Source organism: Myotis yumanensis, unplaced genomic scaffold (assembly GCF_028538775.1).
Source record: "Myotis yumanensis isolate MYYU_CA2020_CCGP unplaced genomic scaffold, mMyoYum1.0.hap1 SCAF_20, whole genome shotgun sequence".
NCBI classification, from domain to species: Eukaryota; Metazoa; Chordata; class Mammalia; order Chiroptera; family Vespertilionidae; genus Myotis; species Myotis yumanensis.
In genome coordinates this window covers 13,484,163-13,506,244 of record NW_027223771.1, presented here as the reverse complement: position 1 = coordinate 13,506,244, position 22,082 = coordinate 13,484,163, and the positions used below count along the sequence as shown (strand labels likewise).

General features: G+C 44.3%; 1 protein-coding gene across 2 annotated transcripts in view; it reads right to left on the bottom strand.

Annotated features, from left to right (window-relative positions):
* Positions 1–238: 238 nt before the first annotated feature.
* LOC138998495 (zinc finger protein 665-like) overlaps positions 239–22,082 on the bottom strand; it is a 65,103-nt gene continuing 43,259 nt past the window's right edge. Inside the window, exons 1-3 of one of the 2 annotated variants that reach the window (XM_070400628.1) lie at positions 15,222–15,443; positions 3,811–3,934; positions 239–2,855 (exon numbers count right to left, since the gene is read on the bottom strand). In XM_070400628.1, the coding sequence (XP_070256729.1) occupies positions 784–2,855; positions 3,811–3,934; positions 15,222–15,224 (2,199 nt within the window). In that variant the 5' untranslated portion in view covers positions 15,225–15,443 and the 3' untranslated portion in view covers positions 239–783. Of the gene's footprint in view, positions 2,856–3,810; positions 3,935–15,221; positions 15,444–22,082 lie in introns of those variants that run through there. The other variant, XM_070400627.1, reaches the window with a different exon arrangement.

Sequence of the window (22,082 nt, the reverse complement as noted above, 5' to 3'; positions counted from 1 at the left end):
CAGGATCAAACCTGCAAACAAGAACCACAAAGTCACGCAGTCTTTATTTCAAGGCCGTGGGCAGCAATGCACTAAAAGCCAATATTGGTCAAAGAGTGATTTCCTGGCACTATGCTGTCCCTCCTAAAGCACAGAAACGTTGGGATCCACACAATATCTGTAAATTATACAACGTAGACCACAATAGTGCTTGAAAATCATCCCTGGGGGTGAATATAACCAAGAAAATTAAAGGTACTAAAGAAAAAATACCTTTACTAAAGATCACAAACCAGAAAACAGGACAAGGCGGTTTGCAGGTTGGTGAATCAGAATTTGAAACAATTCATCACAGCATTATGTGAGAACCACATGTCCCGGACAGAGGCCGCACTTCTTAGCTGAGGAAGGTGCCCTGTATGAACCCTGGGTCAGGTGCATTACCTCCTCGGAGATAAATGAAGATCCTGTCAGGAGCGGAGGGTTCCTAATGTTCTCAAGCACAAGTGACAACACAGAATACATTTCCCCTGAGCACGCAGTGGTTGGGACTGATACACACTCTTCAGGTGAGCCAGGTGGTGGAGGGGAAATCTCTTCAGCCACAGATCAATCGGGTAGAAGACCTGGGCATGTTACAAAGTGCAATGCACCTCGTTTAAGCTTCACCTGTACTGGAAACATGAGGAATCTAGAAGAGTGTATGTTCCATTAAAAGGGGTTTAAATTCAGGAAAATAGGTCACAAAGAGTCTCCTTCATTGTTGTTATTCTAAGTGAATAAAAGGAAACATTCCCTGCACATTTAAGACTTCTCTCCAGTGTGAACTCTCAGATGTTTATTAAGGTAGGCTTTTCGGCTAAAAGACTTCCCACATTCAGTACACTCATGTGGCTTCTCTCCAGTGTGAACTCTGAGGTGTACAGTGAGGTGAGCCTTTGTACGAAAGGACATCCCACATTCTCTGCACTTATATGGCTTTTCTCCTGTGTGAACGCTGTTGTGTTGTCTGAGGTTAGACCTGTAACGGAAGTATTTCCCACAATGTCTGCACTCATATGGTTTCTGTCCAGTGTGAACTCTGAGGTGTACAGTGAGCTGAGCCTTTCTACGAAAGGACATCCCACATTCTCTGCACTTATATGGCTTTTCTCCAGTGTGAACGCTGTTGTGTTGTCTGAGGTTAGACCTATAACGGAAAGATTTCCCACATTCTCTACACTCATATGGCTTGTCCCCACTGTGAACTCTGAGGTGTACATTGAGCTGAGCCCTTGTACGAAAGGACATCCCACATTCTCTACACTCATACGGCTTCTCTCCGGTGTGAACTCTGAGGTGTCTAGTGAGCTGAGTCCTTGTACGAAAGGACATCCCACATTCACTGCACTTATATGGCGTTTCTCCTGTGTGAATGCTGTTGTGTTGATTGAGGTTAGACTTGGAACGGAAGGATTTCGCACAATGTCTGCACTCATATGGTTTCTGTCCAGTGTGAACTCTGAGGTGTACAGTGAGCTGAGCCCTTGTACGAAAGGACATCCCACATTCACTGCACTTATATGGCTTTTCTCCTGTGTGAACTCTGTTGTGTTGTTTGAGGTTCGACTTGGAGCTGAAGGATTTCCCACAATGTCTGCACTCATACGGTTTCAGTCCAGTGTGAACTCTGAGGTGTTCCATGAGGTGGGTCTTCTGACAAAAGGATATCCCACATTCACTGCACTTATACGGCTTTTCTCCTGTGTGAACTCTGTTGTGTTGTTCGAGGTTAGACTTGGAGCTGAAGGATTTCCCACAATGTCTGCACTCATATGGTTTCAGTCCAGTGTGAACTCTGAGGTGTTCCATGAGGTGGGTCTTCTGACGAAAGGATATCCCACATTCACTGCACTTATACGGCTTTTCTCCTGTGTGAACTCTGTTGTGTTGTTTGAGGTTAGACTTGGAGCTGAAGGATTTCCCACAATGTCTGCACTCATATGGTTTCAGTCCAGTGTGAACTCTGAGGTGTTCCATGAGGTGGGTCTCCTGACGAAAGGATATCCCACATTCACTGCACTTATACGGCTTTTCTCCTGTGTGAACTCTGTTGTGTTTTTTGAGGTTAGAGTTGTAACTGAAAGACTTCCCACAATGTTTGCACACATATGTCTTCTCTCCAGTGTGAACTCTCTGGTGTCTAACGAGTGCAGGTCTTTTTCTGAAGAACTTCCCACATTCATTACACTGATACTGCTTTTCTCCAGTGTGAACTCTATGTCGAATGACGTTCAAGTTTTGTATAAACACTTTCCTACATTTGTTACACTCATAAATCAGTTCTCCAGAACACACACCCTCACACTGAACAACTTTCAGGTTGTGGCTGGCAGCGTTTCCACATTCATCCCACCGGTGATGACTTTTTCCACTGAGAAATTCCTGTGAAATCTCACTGCCACAGTGTAGCTCCTCAGTGTTGAGAGTGGCCTGGTGCTGGGGAAGCTCTGAGTTGGACTGCAAGTCTTCCCCAACCTCCCTGCTGGTTGAAGGCACCGAAGGTAAGGAGAAGCTGCACCTGCTCACAAAAGAGGCCCCGTCCAAAGCTTCTTTCCAGGGCCCCTCTCCACATTCATTCTTTTGTTGCTGGTGAGGGTTTACACTGAAACAGAATTTTCCAACACATGCGTCGCTGCTGAAGGCTTTCTGCTCAAAGTATGCTTCATGTGACCCAGTCGGGTGCAAAATATGTTGTAACAGAGAGAAACACTGCTTACAGAGATGGTTCTTATGGGTGACTGGAGCTGTCTTAGAGGTCCTGACCTGTAACTTGCCTTGTATACATACTTGCTGATCAAAAGAGGCCTCCTCATCTTCCATTTTATGCCAACAACCTGAAAAGTGAGAAATGGTGAGGAAATGAATGTTGAATGTGGTGGCAGGGGGAAGTCGCATTGCAAAAGTGTGTTACACATCACACGTTGGTTCCATGCAATTGTCTGAAAATAAGAGATGTGCAGGAAGGATTAATAAGAGGCTCTTGTGACTTTCTACGCTAATGAAGATCACAAAACATGGAGGCCTCACCAGAAATATGACACAAACATGGCAAGCACCACATGGATGAGAATATGGATCTCCAGCCCATCTTTCAACTAACAGCATTCTGCACGTATTGTTTACCGGGGATGGGGGCTGGGGGAGAGCTGTGGAAGAAGTTGTTGAGGTCTTACTCCAAGGAAAATTCAATAAAGGAGTAGCTGGTTTCAAGGACTAATTAGCACTTCTATGCACATATCACATGTACAAGTCAACGTTGCAGATTACTGCAGAGGCACCAATGCAGATGAACAGTTGATGAAGAAGTGAGTAGTCTGCACTGGGCCAGAGCTAAACAGCTTGCTATAGTATTCAGGGAAGAGAATATTACATACATTTGAATGGGGGCCTTACCAAAACAGCCCATGGTTTATGTACGTAAAGACCATAACGTGGCACAAGAACGCGTACCAAGAGAAAGAGGGCAGAAGGTGAAGTCATGCATGTGGACACTGTCAGCCTTCCATGAAGAGAAAGTGCAAGCTGGGACCCATTAAACTCACTGCTAGGCTCTTGACTCCCTGACACTTCCTGTACTTTTTGAGGTTACGGGTGTTAGGGATGTTCCTGTAGTCCTTTACTCAGGGCTCCCCATCCAGCTCATCCCTGGCAGCCACAGCACATTTGACAGGACAGAGGGGGACATTAGCAGAGGCCATGTTCTGGCTGTGGGAGAGAGAAAGCTACGCCTGAGGTGTAAAGAAAGAGAGGACATCACCTCAGGATACTGGGAGAATGTGAAGGTCTTACCTACAGATGATACAAGGGCAAACACTTCCAGCATCACATCATAGTACAGAAGTCTCTGAGCATCATCCAGGATCACCCACTCCACTTTAGAGAAGGCAATGGCCACGTCCTCAAAGTTCACATCCTGTCATAATGGGGACAGTACAGCCCATGATCAGATTCACTCCTAAGATTATAAGTCTGTCATATTCCGCACCCATCTGCTCTTTGCACGCTTCATATCCGAAAAAATACCAGGCCTTCATCCCATGAAAGCCACTGTCTTCTTATTTTCCTGCTGACATTTTTCTTCCCACAACAATGAAGGCAGTTCAGCAGACAGAAGATACCTGAGCTCTGGACCTCCCATGTAGGCCACACTGTCTCTTATCCATAGAGTGGGTGTCAAAATATAGGTTAGTGAGGGATGTAGGCCATAAAGACAGTGTAATTTGATATTCTTCTTATCAGGATTTAGCATTGTAGTCCCTCCGATGGTTCCTCTAAGACACCAAAAACATGGCATCGCACTCATCCGCTTGACCCCAATCCCAAGGTGCTGAGGCCATCACTTTTCACAATCTGCTGCTCACAGTTCTTTGAACAACACTTCTCTCACACAGCTTCTTTCTCAGACGCACAACTGCAAAGGTAGTGCAAATTTGTCGTGGTGTGGATATATTATTTCCTAATCACGTCTTTTCCAAAAATATAGGTCCCTAACTCCATAATCTATTTCTCTCTTACCCTTCACCCTTACCGATGCCAGTGGAGATTTATAAGCCTGGGTAACACTGATGAATGCTATCTCATTCCCATCAACCAGTGTGTCACTCCCAACAACAAAAAGCAGGTGGTTAGTTAAATGGCACCTAAGCTCTTAACCTAGAATGTAGCACCCACACACCCCTCTTTACAGGCAATTACCCTAAAATAACCTTACTGTTCCATCTAGGCACCACCAGAAATGGACTCTTCCTTCATTCACCCTTATGTCAATGTCATGGGGCTGTGGCCATGAATTCACATTCCCTCTCCAAGTGCACATCACTCCATCTACCACACCTCTTTCAAACCTGCACTTCCACAGCTCGTGCCCCCATACTCATCTCCCAGCCTTTACTTATTACTCAGCATGTGTGGTCCAGAGGACGGTTGCCAAACTGAATCAGGATCAAGTACTGCCCAGTTTCTGATAGTCCACACTCATAGTGGCAGCCTTGAGTGGTGCTATGGAGGCCTCTCTCCATGACGGTTTTTTTTTCCTTCAACTCCAAGTGTTAAGAACAATCAGATCTCAGATATCCATAGCCCACCTCCTGTTATGCTGCACTTGATGTCCCTTCACTAGTCACAGCCAACATCCCTCACTTAACCTTCACTCAAGTCCCAGCCCCGATGGCCCTCTGCACCATGCCCAGTGAGTCTCACTCAAGCCTCTAAGCCAGTGATGGGGAACCTATGACACGCATGTCTGAGGTGACACATGAACTCATTTTTTTGGTTGATTTTTCATTGCTAAATGGCATTTAAATCTATAAAATAAATATCAAAAATAAAATCTTTGTTTTACTATGGTTGCAAACATCAAAAAATTTCTATATGTGACACGGCAACCAGAGTTAAGTTAGGGTTTTTCCAAATGCTGACACGCCGAGCTCAAAAGGTTCGCCATCACTGCTCTAAGCTAATCCACAAAACGAACTTCAACTCCCCACAGCCAGGCCACACTGAGGGTCACAACAACATCCTGGTGAGAGTTTAGAAAACGTGTATGTACCAACCCTAGACTCTTGTCATTTGAATTACTCTTCGGCCTCCAATTAATCTCAGGTCCACTCATCTTTTGAAGGTATTTGCCACTGCAAAATGATTATTTCTCCACCACACTCTACATGACAACTTCTGTCCTTATGACAACCACCTCCCACAAACATTGGCCACAGCATGAAAGCCAGTCCTGGTGCAGAATGTGAGGCTATTGCTAGGCCAGCAAGCATTCTACCCTCTGGCCTCGCCCATAGTGTGCATCGGTTGCTGGGCGCCAGAAGCCTCCCACCAGCTGGGTGCTAAACGAGTCGTGTCTACCCAGACATGTGATAAGAGGACTCCTAACAAGATATTGTCACTGTAACCCTTAAATATCTGGATCATTACAGTTACCTCTAAATTTCACAGGATATATAAAGAAATCTTCGCCCCGTCCGAGGAGCAGCAGCCACGCGCAGCCAGCCCCCATCAAAGGAGTAGCAGCTACGTGAGCAGTCCACCCCTGTCCAAGGAGCAACAGCCACGTAAGTAACCCGCCACCGTCTGAGGAGCAGTAGCATGCGCAGCCTGCCCCCATCAGAGAAGCAGCAGCCTCTTGAGCAGCCCACCCCAGTCTGAGGAGCAGCAGCTGTGCTAGCAGCCCTCCCCCACCCGCCAGAGGAGCCACCACTGCAGCACCCACTATAGGAGCCACTGCCAACTGAGAAGCAGCTGCTGCCGTGACGGCCCAATGGGTAACTGCAGCCCGAGGAGCCACTGCCACCCAAGGAACAGGCCCTGCAAGAATTTATATCTAGATCTGTCGGTGAGATAAAAAATAGGTACACAAAGAAACCCCCAAAGGAAAGAAAAGGAGGCATCACCAGATAAGCATCTAAGTAGAACAGAGGCATGCAATATGTCAGAAAAAGAATTCAGAATAAGCGTCATACAGTTCATAACAGGATGGATGAAAAAAATCAATAACTTATGTAAGAATCAAGAAGAAATAAAGAATGACATAGCAGCAATAAAAACATCATGTAATGTTTCAGCAGTAGAGTAGGAGAAGTGGAGGACCGAATTAGCGAATTAGAAGACAGGGAAGCAGAACACAACCAAAGTGAACTGAAATTGGAAAAAAAAAATTAAAAGACAGGAGGAGAGCCTAAGTGAGCTATGGGACAACATGAAACGATCAACATACAAATAACAGGGGTGCCAGAACAACAGGAAGAGGAACAATGGTTAGAAAACCCATTTGAAGAAATAATGTCAGAAAACTTCCCTGGCCCTGACCAGTTTGGCTCAGTGGCTAGAGCTTCCGCCTGTGGACTGAAGAGTCCCATATTCTATTCCGGTGAAGGACATGTACCTTGTTTGCAGGTATTTCTCCAGTGGGGGGTGCACAGGAGGCATCCGATCGATTTTTCTAACTCTCTATCCCTCTCCCTTCCTGTCTGTAATAAATCAATGAAATATATTTAGAAAAAAAGAAAACTTCCCTGATGTGGAAAAGAAAAAAGTCATGCAAGCACAGAGAGTCCCAAACAAGAAGAACCCGAAAAGACCCACACCAAGACACATCATAATTACCATGGCAAATGTTCAGGACAAAGAGAGAATCATAAAGGATGCAAGAGAGAAACAGAAAGTTACGTACAAGAGCTCTAAACCATTAGATTATCAAATGACTTCCCAACAGAAACACATCAGGCCAGAAAAGAATGGAAGGAAATTTACAAAGTGATACAAAGAAAGGGACTAAGTCCAAGAATACTCTCTCCAGCAAGGCTATCATTGAAAATTGAAGGGGAAATAACGATCTTCACATACAAAAAAAAGCTAAGGGAATTTATCACTACCAAGCCAGCAATCCAAGAAATGCTAAAGGGAATGGTGTAAAAAGAAGAAATAACAAGGGAAGAAAGAACACAGACACAAAAAATAAAAATGGCTACAAATAACTATCAGTAACTTTAAACATAAACGAACTAAATGCTCCAATCAAAAGACATCGAGCAGCTGAATGGATAAAAAGAACATGACCTATATATATGCTGTCTACATGAGACACACCTCAGAACAAGGGATTCACACAGACTGAAAGTGAAGGGATGGAAAAATATCTTTCAGGAAAATAGAAATGAAAAAAAAAGCCAGGGTAGCAATATTTACATATGACAAAATAGACCTCAAAATAAGGGCCATAACAAGAGATAAAGATGGCCACTTCATAATATTAATGGGAACGATATAACAAGAGGAGACAACCCTGATAAAAATATGTGCACCCAATGCAGGAGCACCAAATACATTAAAAAAAACTCCTGGAAGATATCAAAGGAGAGATCGACAACAATACAATCATAGTAGGGGACTTTAATACACCACTGACATCACTGGATCAATGCTCTAGACAAAAAAATCAGCAAAGAAACAGCAATCCTAAATGACTCACTAGATCAGATGGACTTAAGTGACATCTTCAGAACATTTCACCCCAATGCCATGGAATTTAAGTTCTTCTAAGTACACATGGGACATTTTAAACAATAGACCACATATTGGGTCACAAGCAAAGTTTCCTCAAATTGAAGATTGAAATCATATCAAGCATCTTCTCAGACCACAATGGCATAACATCCTATCTAATAAAAGAGAAACATGGTAATTAGCCACAACTTCGCTGCCTTTCCCATTGGCTAATCAGGGCGATATGCAAATTAACTGCCAACCAAGATGGCAGCCGGCAGCCAGGCAAATGACGCAAACAGGAGGCTTGCTTGCTTCAGTGACGGCGGAAGCCAAGCTTCCCCGCCTGCTGCTGCTGGGCTCTGAGCTGCTCTCTAAGAAACATTGCTACAAATATAGAAGCTAAACAAAACCTGAGATACCTGCTTTCAGCCAGCCGGGATCTCAGAGCTGGAGTCGCAATAAAGTTTCAAATACAGAAGGTAAACAAAGCCCAGAAACCTGCTTTCAGCAGCCGAGGTCTCACAGCTAAAGCCGGCTCTCAGCTCCAGTGACAGCCATAGAAGGTAAATAAATCCCAGAATAAAAAAAAAAAAAAAAAAAGGCAAAAAAGAGAGGGTGGGAGCTTCAGTCACCCGCCAGCCTGAAAACGGCCCTCAGCCCCTCACCCAGACTGGCCAGGCACCCCAGTGGGGACCCCCACACTAAAGGGGGTGTGACCAGCTGCAAACAGCCATCATCCCCTCACCCCGGCTGGCCAGGCACCCCAGTGAGGACCCCCACCCTGAAGGGGGTGTGACCAGCTGCAAACAGCCATCATCCCCTCATCCAGGCTGGCCAGGCACCCAAGCGGAACCCCCACCCTGATCCAGGACACCCTTCAGGGCAAACCAGCAGGCCCCCACCCGAGCACCAGGCCTCTATCCTATATAGTAAAAGGGTAATATGCCTCCCAGCACCAGGATCAGTGGATCCATGAGGCCTCCCAGCACCGGGATCAGCGGAGCAGCGAGGCCTCCTAGCAGTGGGATCAGTGGAGCCACAAGGCCTCTTGGCTCATGGAGCAGCGTGACAGGGGGCAGTGCCCAAACCCCCTGATCGCCCTGCGGCTCTGTGTGTGACAGGGGGCGGCGCCACAACCTCCCTATCTGCCCTGCTCTGTTTGTGACAGGGGAAGGCGCCCCAACCCCCTGATCGGCCCTGCTCTGTGCCTGATAAGGGGAAGCTCCCCAACCCCCTGATGGGCCCTGCACTGTGTGTGACAGGTTGTGGCACCCCAACCCCCCATGGGCCCTGATCTGTGTGTGACGCGGTGGAGCCACAACCTCCCCATCGGCCCTGCCCTGAGTGTGACAGGGGGGAGTGCCCCAACCCCCTGATTGGCCCTGCTCTGTGGGTGAGAGGGCGCGGCGCCCAAACCTCCCCACCGACCCTGCCTTGAGTGTGAAAGGGGGCGGCGCCCCAACCCCCCAATCGGCCTTACCCTGAGCGTGACTGAGGGTGGCATCGCAACCTCCTGATCGGCCCTGCTCTGTGCGTGATAAGGGGTAGCTCCCAACCCCCTGATCGGCCCTGCTCTGTGCGTGACAGGGGGGAGCTCCCAACCCCCTAATTGGCCCTGCTCTGTCCGTGACGGGGGCAGCGACCCAACCCCCAGATCCGCCCTGCTCTGTGCGTGACAGGGGGTGGTGCCGCAACCTCCCCATCGACCCTGCCTTGAGTGTGACAGGGGGCGGCACCCCAACCCCCCAATCGGCCCTACCCTGAGCGTGACTGAGGGTGGCATCACAATCTCCTGATCTGCCCTGCTCTGTGCATGACAGGGGGCGGTGCCCCAACTCCCCAATCTGCCCTGCTCTGAGCCCGACCAGGAGCTGCGGGGCAGGCACCTAGGGATTGGGCCTGCCCTCTGCCACCCGGGAGTGGGCCTAAGCCAGCAGGTCGTTATCTCCTGAGGGGTCCTAGACTGAGAGAGGGCACAAGTGGGGCTGAGGGACATCCCCCTCCCCAGTGCACAAATTTTTGTGCACCGGGCCTCTAGTTAGAAATAAACTACAATAAAAACAATCCAAACAATTCAAACACTTGGAAGCTGAATAGCATGCTATTAAACAATGATTGGGTTACCAAAGAAATCAAAGAAGAAATTAAAAGCATCACGGAAACTAATGATAATAAAAACACAACAATCCAAAATATATGAGAAACAATGAAAGTAGTCCTGAGAGGGAAGTTTATAGCTCTACAGGCTACCTCAAAAAACAAGAAAAATGGTAGTAAATCATCTACTCTACCACTTAAAGAATTAGAAGAAGAGCAACAAGAACAGCCCAGAGTGAGAAGATGGAAGGACATAATAAATATCAAAGCAGAAATCAATGACATGGAAACCAAAAAAACAATTCAAAAGATCATTGAAACCGAGAGCTGGTTCTTTAAAAGGATAAACAAGATTGAGGAACCTCTAGAGAGACTCAACAAGAAGAAAAGAGAGAGGACCCAAATAAACAAAATCATAAATGAAAAGAGGCAAAATTACATCAGACCCCACAGAAATACAAAGGATTGCTAAAAAATACTATGAACAACTCTATTCCAACAAACTAGACAACCTAGAGGAAATGGACATATTCCTAGAAAAATACAACATTCCAATACTCAATCAGGAAGAATCTAAAAATCACAATAGGCCAATAACTATAGAAGAAATTGAAGCAGTCATCAAAAAGCTTCCAGCAAACATAAGCTCGGGGCCAGACGGCTTCACAGGGGAGATTTACCAAACATTCAATGAAGAACTAAAACCTATGTTCCTCATACTACTCCAAAAAAGTCAAGAGGAAGGAACACTTTCAAGCTCATTCTATGAAGCCAGCATCACCCTAATACCAAAACCAGATAAAGACAACACAATGAAAAGAATTACAGGCCAATATCCTTCATGAACAGATGCCAACATCCTCAATAAAATTCTAGCAAATTGGATCCAGCAGTACATCAGAAAGATCATACACCATGACCAAGTAGGATTTAACCTGGGGATGCAAAGATGGTACAACAACCGCAAATCAATAAACGTGATACATCACATTAAAAAACCGAGACATAAAAATCACATAGTCATATCAATTAATGCAGGAAAAGCATTTGACAAAATCTAACACCCCTTCTTGATAAAAACTCTCAGCAAGGTGGGAATAAAAGATCACATCTCAACATAATAAAAGCCACATATAACAAACCCACAGCCAACTTCATACTCAATGGGCAAAAACTAAAACTATTTTCCCTAAGAACAGGAACCAGACAAGGCTGCCCACTCTCACCACTCCTACTCGACTGGAAGTACTAGCCATTGCAATCACACAAGAAGAAGGAATAAAAGGCATACAAATTGGAAAAGAAGACGTAAAACTGTCCATATTTGTAAATGACAGAATACTGTACATAGAAAATCCTAAAGACTCCATCAAAAAATTATTAGACTTAATAAATTTGGCAATGTAACACCAAGAAATGTATGGAATTTCTATACACCAACAGTGAACTTACAGAAAAAGAGACTAAAAAAGCAATCCCGTTGACCATCGCACCAAAAATAATTAAGATACCTAGGAATAAACTTAACTAAGGAGGTAAAAGACCTATACATGGAAATCTATAGGGAACTGAAAAAAGAGAGAGAAGAAGACATAACCAGATGGAAGAACAGACTCTGCTCATGGATTGTTAGAATCAACATCATTAAAATGTCCATACTACCCAAAGCAATCTATACATTCAATGGGTATTTTCCCATTAAAATACCAACGGCATACTTCACAGATCTAGAACAAACATTCAAAAAATTCATGTGGAATAAAAAAAGACTCCGAATAGCTGCAGTGATCCTGAGAAAGAAGATCAAAGTAGGTGGGATCTCAATACCAGATATCAAGCTGTATTACAAAGCCACTGTTCTCAAAACAGCCTGGTACTGGCTCAAGAACAGACATATAGATCAATGAAATAGAATAGAGAACCCAGAAATCAACCCAAACCACTATGCTCAATTAATGTTTGACAAAGGAGGCAAGAACATACAATGGAGTCAAGACAGTGTCTTCAATAAATGGTGTTGGGAAAATTGGACAGATACATGCAAAAAAAATGAAACTAGACCACCAACTTACACCATACACAAAAATAAACTCAAAATGGATAAAGGACTTAAACATAAAACAGGAAAACATAAAAATACTAGAGCAGTGATGGCGAACCTATAACACGCGTGTCAGAGGTGACACGCAAACTCATTTTTTCAGTTGATTTTTCTTTGTTAAATGGCATTTAAATCTATAAAATAAATATCAAAAATATGTCTTTGTTTTACTATGGTTGCAAATATCAAAAAATTTCTATATGTGACAGGGCACCAGAGATAAGTTAGGGTTTTTCAAAATGCTGACACGCTGAGTTCAAAAGGTTCGCCATCACTTTACTAGAGGAATCCACAGGCAGCAAAATCTCAGACAAATGCTGAAGCAATGTCTTCACTGATACAGCTCCTAGGGCATTGGAAACTAAAGAGAAAATAAACAAATGGGACTACATCAAAATAAAAAGCTTCTGCACAGCCGAAGCCGGTTTGGCTCAGTGGATAGAGCGTCGGCCTGCAGACTGAAAGGTCCCAGGTTTGATTCCGGTCAGGGGCATGTACCTGGGTTGCGGGCACATCCCCAGTGGGAGATGTGCAGGAGGCAGCTGATCGATGTTTCTTTCTCATCAACGTTTCTAGTTCTCTCTCCCCATTCCTCTCTGTGAAAAATCAATAAAATATATTTTTAAAAAAAGCGTGTCTGCACAGCAAAAGAAACCATCAACAAAACAACAAGAAAGCCCACTGAATGGGAGAACATATTGCAAATATTATCTCTGATAAGGGTTTAATCTCCAACATCAACAAGGAACTCATACAACTTAACAAAAGGAAGATAAACAACCCAACCAAAAAATGGGCAATGGACCTAAATAGATACTTTTCAAAAGAAGACAGAAGGAAGGCCAAGAGACATATGAAAACATGCTCAAAGTCACTAATCATACAAGAGATGCAAATCAAAACGACAATGTGGTACCATCTCACACCTGTCAGAATGGCTATCATCAATAAATCAACAAACAACAAGTGCTGGCGAGGATTCGGAGAAAAAGGAACCCTCATGCACTGCTGGTGGGAATGCAGACTGGTGCAGCCACTGTGGAGAACGGTATGGAGTCTCCCCAAAAAACTATAATGGAACTCCCATTTGACCCAGTGATCCCACTTCTAGGAATATATCCCAAGAAGCTAGAAACACCAATCAGAAAGGATATATGCACCCCTCTGTTCATAGCAGCACAATTCACCATAGCTAAAATTTGGAAACAGCCTAAGTGCCCCTCAGCGGATGAGTGGATTAGAAAACTGTGGTACATCTACACAATGGAATACTACGCTGTGGTAAAAGAGAAGGAATTCTTACCATTTGCAACAGCATGGATGGAACTGGAGAGCATTGTGCTAAAGTGAAATAAGCCAGTCAGAGAAAGATAACTAGCACATGATCTCACTCATTCATGTAATATAATGACCAACATAAACTGAGGAACAAAAACAGACCTATGCCGACGCAATAACTTCACCGATACAGCTCCTAGGGCAATGGAAACTAAAAAGAAAATATACAAATGGGACGACATCAAAATAAAAAGTTTAGATCCAGAGACAGGGAAGCATCGATCAGACCATCAAACCTCAGGGGGAAAGTAAGGGAGGGTGGGGTTAAGGGGGAGAGATCAACCAAAGGACTTGTATGCATGCATATAAGCTTAACCAATGGACACAGACAATAGGGGGGTGAAGGCATGAGTGTGAGGGTGGGGGGTAAATGGGGAGATAAGGACACGTATGTAATAACTTCATCAATAAAGAAATTTTTTTTAAAAGTAAAAGAAAGCCAGTCCTCAGGTTCACGCTGTCACTTCTGAGCTATTACTACCATGACCAATTGACCATGATTCCCTGTATGAAAGTGATCTACAGTCCTGGCTGATGTGTCTCAGTTGGTTGAGCATAGACCCACGCACTGGTGAGGTCACATGCCTCGGTCGTGGGCTGGATCCACAGTAGGGGTTGTGCAGGTGGCAACCAATCCTTGCTTCTTGCTCATCCCTGTTTCTCTCTCTCCCTCTCCCTTCCTTTCTACATCTAATATCAATAAAAATATAGCTGTACTTTAAAAAATAGGACTGCAGGTTCCTGATTCAGCTCACTCCTCACTCCCAGCCTCCGCACATTCTGGACCCTGTGTTATGGGTTGGCTCAACGAGATAGACCACCGACTCAGAATTTAAATTTGAAAGCCGTTTATTAAGCTGGCCAGCTGACCACAGCCCGTACCTTCCCCCTCTGGGAAGCCTCGCGGCATGTGGCAAAGAGCAAGTGTGCATTATGATTTTTATAACAAAACAGTGTTACCTTAGAAGCTCACAGAAAGTTCATAAGCACAAAGGGGGGGTAAACAGAGTCACACCTGGCTGGCCTAAGACAATCTAGCAATTTTTCTTCCATGGTTCCTAACTCTGCAACTCCCCTCCATTCATCAGTCCCTCCTCCCAGCACATACACAATCCTCATATCCTGGTAACACAATCCTTCTCCATACGTCAGTCCCCCCTCCCAGAACATTCTGTAACCCTTCCATGGCGCAGTCCCTCACCCTAGCACACCTGTGTCTGGAGGACCTCGCACTCATTACACTGGTTGCCACAAACCAGGTCCACGTCATGAAGCCCTAGTCCTGGCCTTTGGAGTCAGGGCTTCGGCCGGGGCGGGCAAACCTTTGACTTGAGGGCCACAGTGGGTTCTTAAACTGGACCGGAGGCCGGGACAAAAGCATGGATGGAGTGTGTGGGTGAACTAATATAAATTCAAAGTAAACATCATTACATAAAAGGGTATGGTTTTTTGTTTTTTTTGTTTTTTTTTTTTTTTAGTTTTATTCATTTCAAACCGGCCGGATCCGGCCCGCGGGCCGTAGTTTGCCCACGGCTGCAAGTTTACACCCACAACAGGCCCGGGTTCCGAGTCCTCCCTGCGCAGTCGCACCATCACGTCCTCACAAGGCGGCCCTGCGGCCTTTCCCCCTCTTCCCCCATCAGCCATGTGTCACCCACGAGGGACTCACCATTCTGAGCGCGGGGACCTGGGCGGCGGGACCTGAGAGGCCGGTCCCCAAGGCTGGAGGGTGAAATGGGGTCCGGCTGCGGGGACTCTGTGCGCAGAGAGGAGTCCGGGAGGCACGGGGACCCCAATCTCGGGCTGTTGGGCTCAAGGAGCCTCAGACACACCCCGCACGGCAGACACGCTGCCTCCCAGGCCTCCTCCTCCTCACGACCAGCGCCCTGAAGCATGGGAGTCTGTGAAAAAAGACCTAAAAATTTAAAATGGCCACCGCGAGGAGGAAGGCGGAAGTCCCGCCCTAACCGGATGCGCAGACACGGAAATGCCCTTGAGCACCGCCCACAAGGGTGCAGTTCCTTCTGGGTAATGTAGTTTTCTCGACCTCTCAGGGCAGGGCTAGCATCCCAGCCAATGGCTCAGGTGAATAAGGGTGACAAGGCCGAAACCGGTTTGGCTCAGTGGATAGAGCGTCGGCCTGCGGATTGAAGGGTCGAGGGTTCGATTCCGGTCCAGGGCATGTGTCTTGGTTGCGGTCACATTCCCTGTGGGAGATGTGCAGGACTCGGCTGATCTTTGTTTCTCTCTCATCGATTTTTCTAACTCTCTCCCTTCCTCTCTGTATAAAATCAATAAAATATGTTTTTTTAAAAAGGTGATGTGGCCCAGTAAGAGATGCCTGGGGAGGGAGTAGAGGGGCCCAGAGGCCTGGCTAACTGCAGCAGACTGACAGATCTCCCAGGAAAAGCGGGGTGGGGAGGACTGGAAGAGATCCACCAAGAATATATACACAGGGGGGAAATTGGAGACATTCGTAATAGTATCAACAGGAAAAAAAATACACGTATTTTTAAAAATTTTAAATAATGAAGCCCAGCTGGTGTGTCGCAATGTTTGAGCATTGACCTATGAAACCGGAACTCATGGTTCTTTTCCTAGTCAGGGCACATTCATGGGTTGCAGGCTCAATTCCCAGTGTGAGGGTGGATTTTTGCAGGAAGCAGTTAATCAGTGATTCTCTCTCATCATTGATGTTTTTATCTCTCCCTCTCCCTTTGACTCCCTAAAATCAATGAAAATAAATTCAATAATGTATATACATATATGCATAACCCATGGACATAGACAATAATGTGGTGAGGGCCTAGAAGAGGTGGGGGCAGGGGAGAGGGAGGAAAAAGGTAAGGGGTGTAGGGGAAATTTGGGGACATCTGTAACACAGTCAACAACAATAACAAAAGGATAGTGTGCACAGCCAGTGTTGCTCAGTGGTGGGGTGTGTACCCATGAAGCAATACATCACGGGTTTGATTTCAGGTCGAGGCACATGCCCAAGTTTGCGGCTCCATCTTAGGAGTTTGGGATGCATACAACTTCTTTGGTTGATCTCTTAACTCTCCCACCCCCCAGCCACCCTCTCCTACCTTCACTCTGAGGTTTGAAGGTCTGCTTGCATCTTGTCTGTCTCCTGATCTGTTTTTATTCATCAATTTATGTTGTTCATTACATTCCACTCATGAGTGAGATCATGTGATACTTAGCTTTCTCTGACTGGATTATTTTTCCTGGCATTATGCTCTAAAGGTAATAAATTCACTTAAACAATTGGTAAAAGATTCTGAGCAGACATGTTAACAAATGTGATAGAGATAGTGTAAACAAATGTATGAAAAAAATGCTCACCATAAAAAATCTTCAGTAAATAGAAGTAAAAAGAAAGGGAGTTGATACTATACTCATTTATGGGGTTAGTATTTAAAAAGATTAACCATTGGATGTGCTGGCAGGGTTGCAGAAAAAGTGGAATTTTTATTAATGTGGGTGGATGGGAAGGCAAAGGGCATGACCATTTTAGATCACAGTCCCACATATCTTACAATGTAATACATTCACCTACACTACCACATTGTGATCAGTAAAACATATATCTATATAAAGAAGTGAATGCAAATATTCCCAGAAGATTTATTTATATTATCCCAGCCCTGGAAATGAACAAAATCACAGACAGATCATTAGTTAAAGTGGTGACTCACAGATCACAATACTACTCAGCAATAAACAAAATAACTATTCACATAAGTGTTTGTGTTGAATCTCAAAATAACTGTGCGGCATGGAGGAAACCAATATTTGTTAAAGAGCACACACATCATAGTGCCTATAATACTATAAAAAATAAGAACTGATGTGTTGTAATGGAAGAAAAATCAATGCCTGGATGGAGGACTGGGGGAGGGGGGAAGGAGAGAGAGTGAGAGAGAGAGAGAGAGAGAGAGAGAGAGAGAGAGGTGTTATAAAAGGGCAGGAGGTAAATATAGGGTGAGCCAAAAGAAGATATACAGTTGTTGGTATATAAATTAATACCATAATTAACAAATAATAATACAAAAATTTACTCTGCCCTGGCCAGTGTTGCTCAATTGGTTGGGCACCATCCCCCACACTAAAAGGTGACTGGAACAGGTCAGGGCACATGCCCTCCTCAAACTCCAGGAGGGGACAGCAGGAGGCAGCTGATTAATGTATCTCTTCATTTAGATGTTTCTCTCTCATTCACCCTCCCTTCCATTTCCCTAAAAGAAACGATGAAAGTGATGTTTAAAATACTTTTGAAAAGAATAAACTCTGTGTTTTGGGTGCTCAAAATTTTAAATCTATTTTTGCTCCACTGTGTATATCAGAGATAAGTTTCTCTCATGTGTGATGATTTCACAGATTTTTTTTTAAAATATATTTTATTGATTTTTTACAGAGAAGAAGGGAGAGGGATAGAGAGTTAGAAACATCGATGAGAGAGATCGATCAGCTGCCTCCTGCACGCCCCCCACTGGGGATGTGCCCGCAACGAAGGTACATGCCCTTGACCGGAATCGAACCTGGGACCCTTGAGTCCGCAGGCCGATGCTCTATCCACTGAGCCAAACCGGTTTGGCATGATTTCACAGATTTATATGTACATCAGAGCTCACCAAAGAGAACACATTAGAAAAGAGCCGTTTGTCGCATGTCGGTTCTCATATGTTGGGGCAACAGCCTTGCCTCAGGGGCAGGAAATATTGGCAAGCAGTGTAGTCTATGCCATCAGAACCAACAGGAGTGCTGACTGGTTACTAAAGTCACAGCCTGGGATTGGTTAGACTCAAAATGCCGACTTCTGCGCATGGGCCACGAAGTTTCTTTCTTTTTTTTTTTTTTTTTTTTTTCGCTAAAAGTATTACAAAGGGTATTACATATGTGTCCTTTTTCCCCCCCTCCCTTAAGAAGCCCCTGCCCTCCCTTACCCCCCAGTGTCTTATGTCCATTAGTTATGGTTATATGGATGCATACAAGTCCTTCGGTTGATCTCTTACTCCCCTCCCTCCAGTCCCCCAACCCTCCCTGGCCTTCCCACTGCAGTTTGACAATCAGTTTGAGGCAGCTCTGCCTCTGTATCTGTTATTGTTCAAAAGTTTGTAATGGTCTTAATTATCCATGAAAGAGTGAGATCATGTGGTATTTTTCCTTCATTGACTGGCTTGTTTCACTTAGCATAATGCTCTCCAGTTCCATCCATGCTGTTGCAAATGGTAAGAGTTCCTTCTTTTTAACAGCAGCATAGTATTCCATCGTGTAGATATACCAAAGTTTTCTAATCCATTCATCTACTGATGGGCACTTAGGCTGTTTCCAGATCTTAGCTATGGTGAATTGTGCTGCTATGAACATCGGGGTGCATATATCCTTTCTGATTGGTGTTTCTGGTTTCTTGGGATATATTCCTAGAAGTGGGATCACAGGGTCAAATGGGAGTTCCATTTTTTGTCCAATTTTCCCAACACCATTTATTGAAGAGACTATCTTGGCTTCATTGTATGTTCATGCCTCCTTTGTCAAAAATTAATTGAGCATATTGGTTCGGGCTAATTTCTGGACTCTCTATTCTATTCCACTGATCTATATGTCTGTTCTTGTGCCAGTACCACGCAGTTTTGAGAACAGTGGCTTTGTAATACAGCTTGATATCTGGCATTGAGATCCCACCTACTTTGTTCTTTCTCAGGATCGCTGCAGCTATTCGGGGTCTTTTTTTATTCCAGATGAATTTTTGGAGAGTTCGTTCTAGATCTTTGAAGAAGGCCATTGGTATTTTAATGGGAAGTGCATTGAATTTATAGATTGCTTTGGGTAGTATGGACATTTTAATGATGTTGATTCTACCAATCCAAGAACATGGTATGTTCTTCCATCTGTTTATGTCTTCCTCTATCTCTTTTTTCAACGTCCTGTAGTTTTCTGAGGAGAGGTCTTTAACCTCTTTAGTTAAGTTTATTCCTAGGTATCTTAATTTTTTTTGGTGCGATGGTAAATGGGATTGTTTTTCTAATCTCTCTTTCTGAAAGTTCACTATTGGTGTAAAGAAATGCCTCAGATTTCTTGGGGTTAATTTTGTATCCTGCTACATTGCCAAATTCATGTATTAAGTCTAGTAGCTTTTTGATGGAGTCTCTAGGGTTTTGTATGTATAATATCATGTCATCTGCAAATAAGGACAGTTTTACTTCCTCTTTTCCAATTTGGGTGCCTTTTATTTCTTCTTCTTGCCTAATTGCAATGGCTAATACTTCCAGTACTATGTTGAACAGGAGTGGTGAGAGTAGGCATCCCTGTCTTGTTCCTGTTCTTAGGGGAAATGGTGTTAGTTTTTGTCCATTGAGTATGATGTTGGCTGTGGGCCTGTCATATATGGCTTTTATTATGTTGAGGTATGATCCTTCTATTCGCACCTTTCTGAGAGTTTTTATCAAAAATGGGTGTTGGATTTTGTCGAATGCTTTTTCTGCATCAATTCATATGACCATGTGGTTTCTTTCTTTCAATTTGTTTATGTGATGTATCACATTTATTGATTTACGGATGTTGTACCATCCTTGCATCCCTGGGATAAATCCTACTTGGTCATGGTGTATGATCCTTCTGATGTACTGCTGGATCCGATTTGCTAAGATTTTGTTGAGGATTTTGGCATCTATGTTCATGAGGGATATTGGCCTGTAATTCTCTTTCATTGTGTTGTCTTTACCTGGTTTTGGAATTAGGGTGATGCTAGCTTCATAGAATGTGTTTGGAAGTGTTCCTTCCTCTTGAACTTTTTTTTTTTATTTTTTATTGATTTTTTACAGAGAGGAAAGGAGAGAGATAGAGAGTCAGAAACATCGATGAGAGAGAAACATCGACCAGCTGCCTCCTGCACACCTCCCACTGGGGATGTGCCCGCAACCCAGGCACATGCCCTTGACCGGAATCGAACCCGGGACCCCTCAGTCCGCAGGCCGACGCTCTGTCCACTGAGCCAAACCGGTTTTGGCCCTCTTGAACTTTTTGTAGTAATCTGAGGAGGATAGGTTTTAGTTCTTCCTTGAAAGTTTGGTAAAACTCCCCTGAGAAGCCGTCTGGTCCTGGGCTTTTGTTTGCTGGAAGCTTTTTGATAACTGCTTCAATTTCTTCCATAGTTATTGGCCTATTGAGATTTTTAGATTCTTCCTGATTGAGTTTTGGAATGTTGTATTTTTCTAGGAATTTGCCATTTCCTCCAGGTTGTCTAGTTTGTTGGAGTAGAGTTGCCCGTAGTATTGTTTAACAATCATTTGTATTTCTGTGGGGTCTGTTGTTATTTCACCTCTATCATTTCTGATTTGGTTTATTTGGGACCTCTCTCTTTGCTTCTTGGTGAGCCTGGCTAGGGGTTTGTCAATCTTGTTTATCCTTTCAAAGAACCAGCTCTTGGTTTCATTGATTTTCTGTATTGTTTTTTTGGTCTCTATTTCATTGATTTCTGCTCTAATCTTTATTATCTCCTTCCTTCTGCTCACTCTGGGGTTTTCTTGTTGCTCTCTTTCTAATTCTTTGAGTTGTAGAGTTAGATGATTAACTACCATTTTTTCTTGTTTTTTGAGATAGGCCTGTAGAGCTATAAACTTCCCTCTCAGGACTGTTTTCATTGTGTCCCAGAGGTTTTGGATTGTTGTGTTTTCATTGTCATTAGTGTCCAGGATGTTTTTAATTTCTTCTTTGATGTCATTGGTAACCCAATCAATATTTAATAACATGCTATTCAGCTTCCAAGTGTTTGAGTATTTTGGGTTGTTTTTATTGTAGTTTATTTCTAACATTATGCCATCGTGGTCTGAGAAGATGCTTTTTATGATTTCAATCTTCTTGAATTTGTGGAGACTTTGCTTGTGGGCCACGAAGTTTCAATCGCACTGTACATGCGCGCCCATACGTGGTATTTTATGGAAGAGCCACACTCAAGGGGCCACAGAGCCACAGAGCCACAGTTCTTCGACCACTGGGTTAGAGGGTTATCCTTCCTCTAGTTTTGAGTTCTTGCCTGTTGAGCATCAACCTTAAGGGGAACACCCCAGAGGGGCCAGCACAGTTCACAAAACCATTAGGTTACATTCTCTGCCAATGTATAGCCAAATGTTCTCGTAACTAAAAACACAGCACCATTTCCTGGAGAATCCATGCTACCTCTGGGACTGGCTGTGTGTGTGTGTGTGTGTGTGTGTGTGTGTGTTTGTATATGTGTGTGTGTGTGTGTGTGTGTGTGGAGGGGGCAGCTTTATTTTTAATAAAATCAAAATGGAAAATTACCCCAAAGATGCAAAAACAGAGACTCAAACAATACCAAAACTTCAGGAGTGTGAGTGTACTGGCCAGAGGCAGGGCTTTCCAAAGGTGAACTGGGTTGTGGGCCCAAAGCATCATGGGTTTCTCCTGAATACAGAAGTAGCTGCAGATGCAGTGAGCCAGGTGCCTGGGGGGTGGGGGGGTGGGGGAGCAGGCTGGAGAGACCTCTGGGTGGAGATAGAAGAGCCCTGGC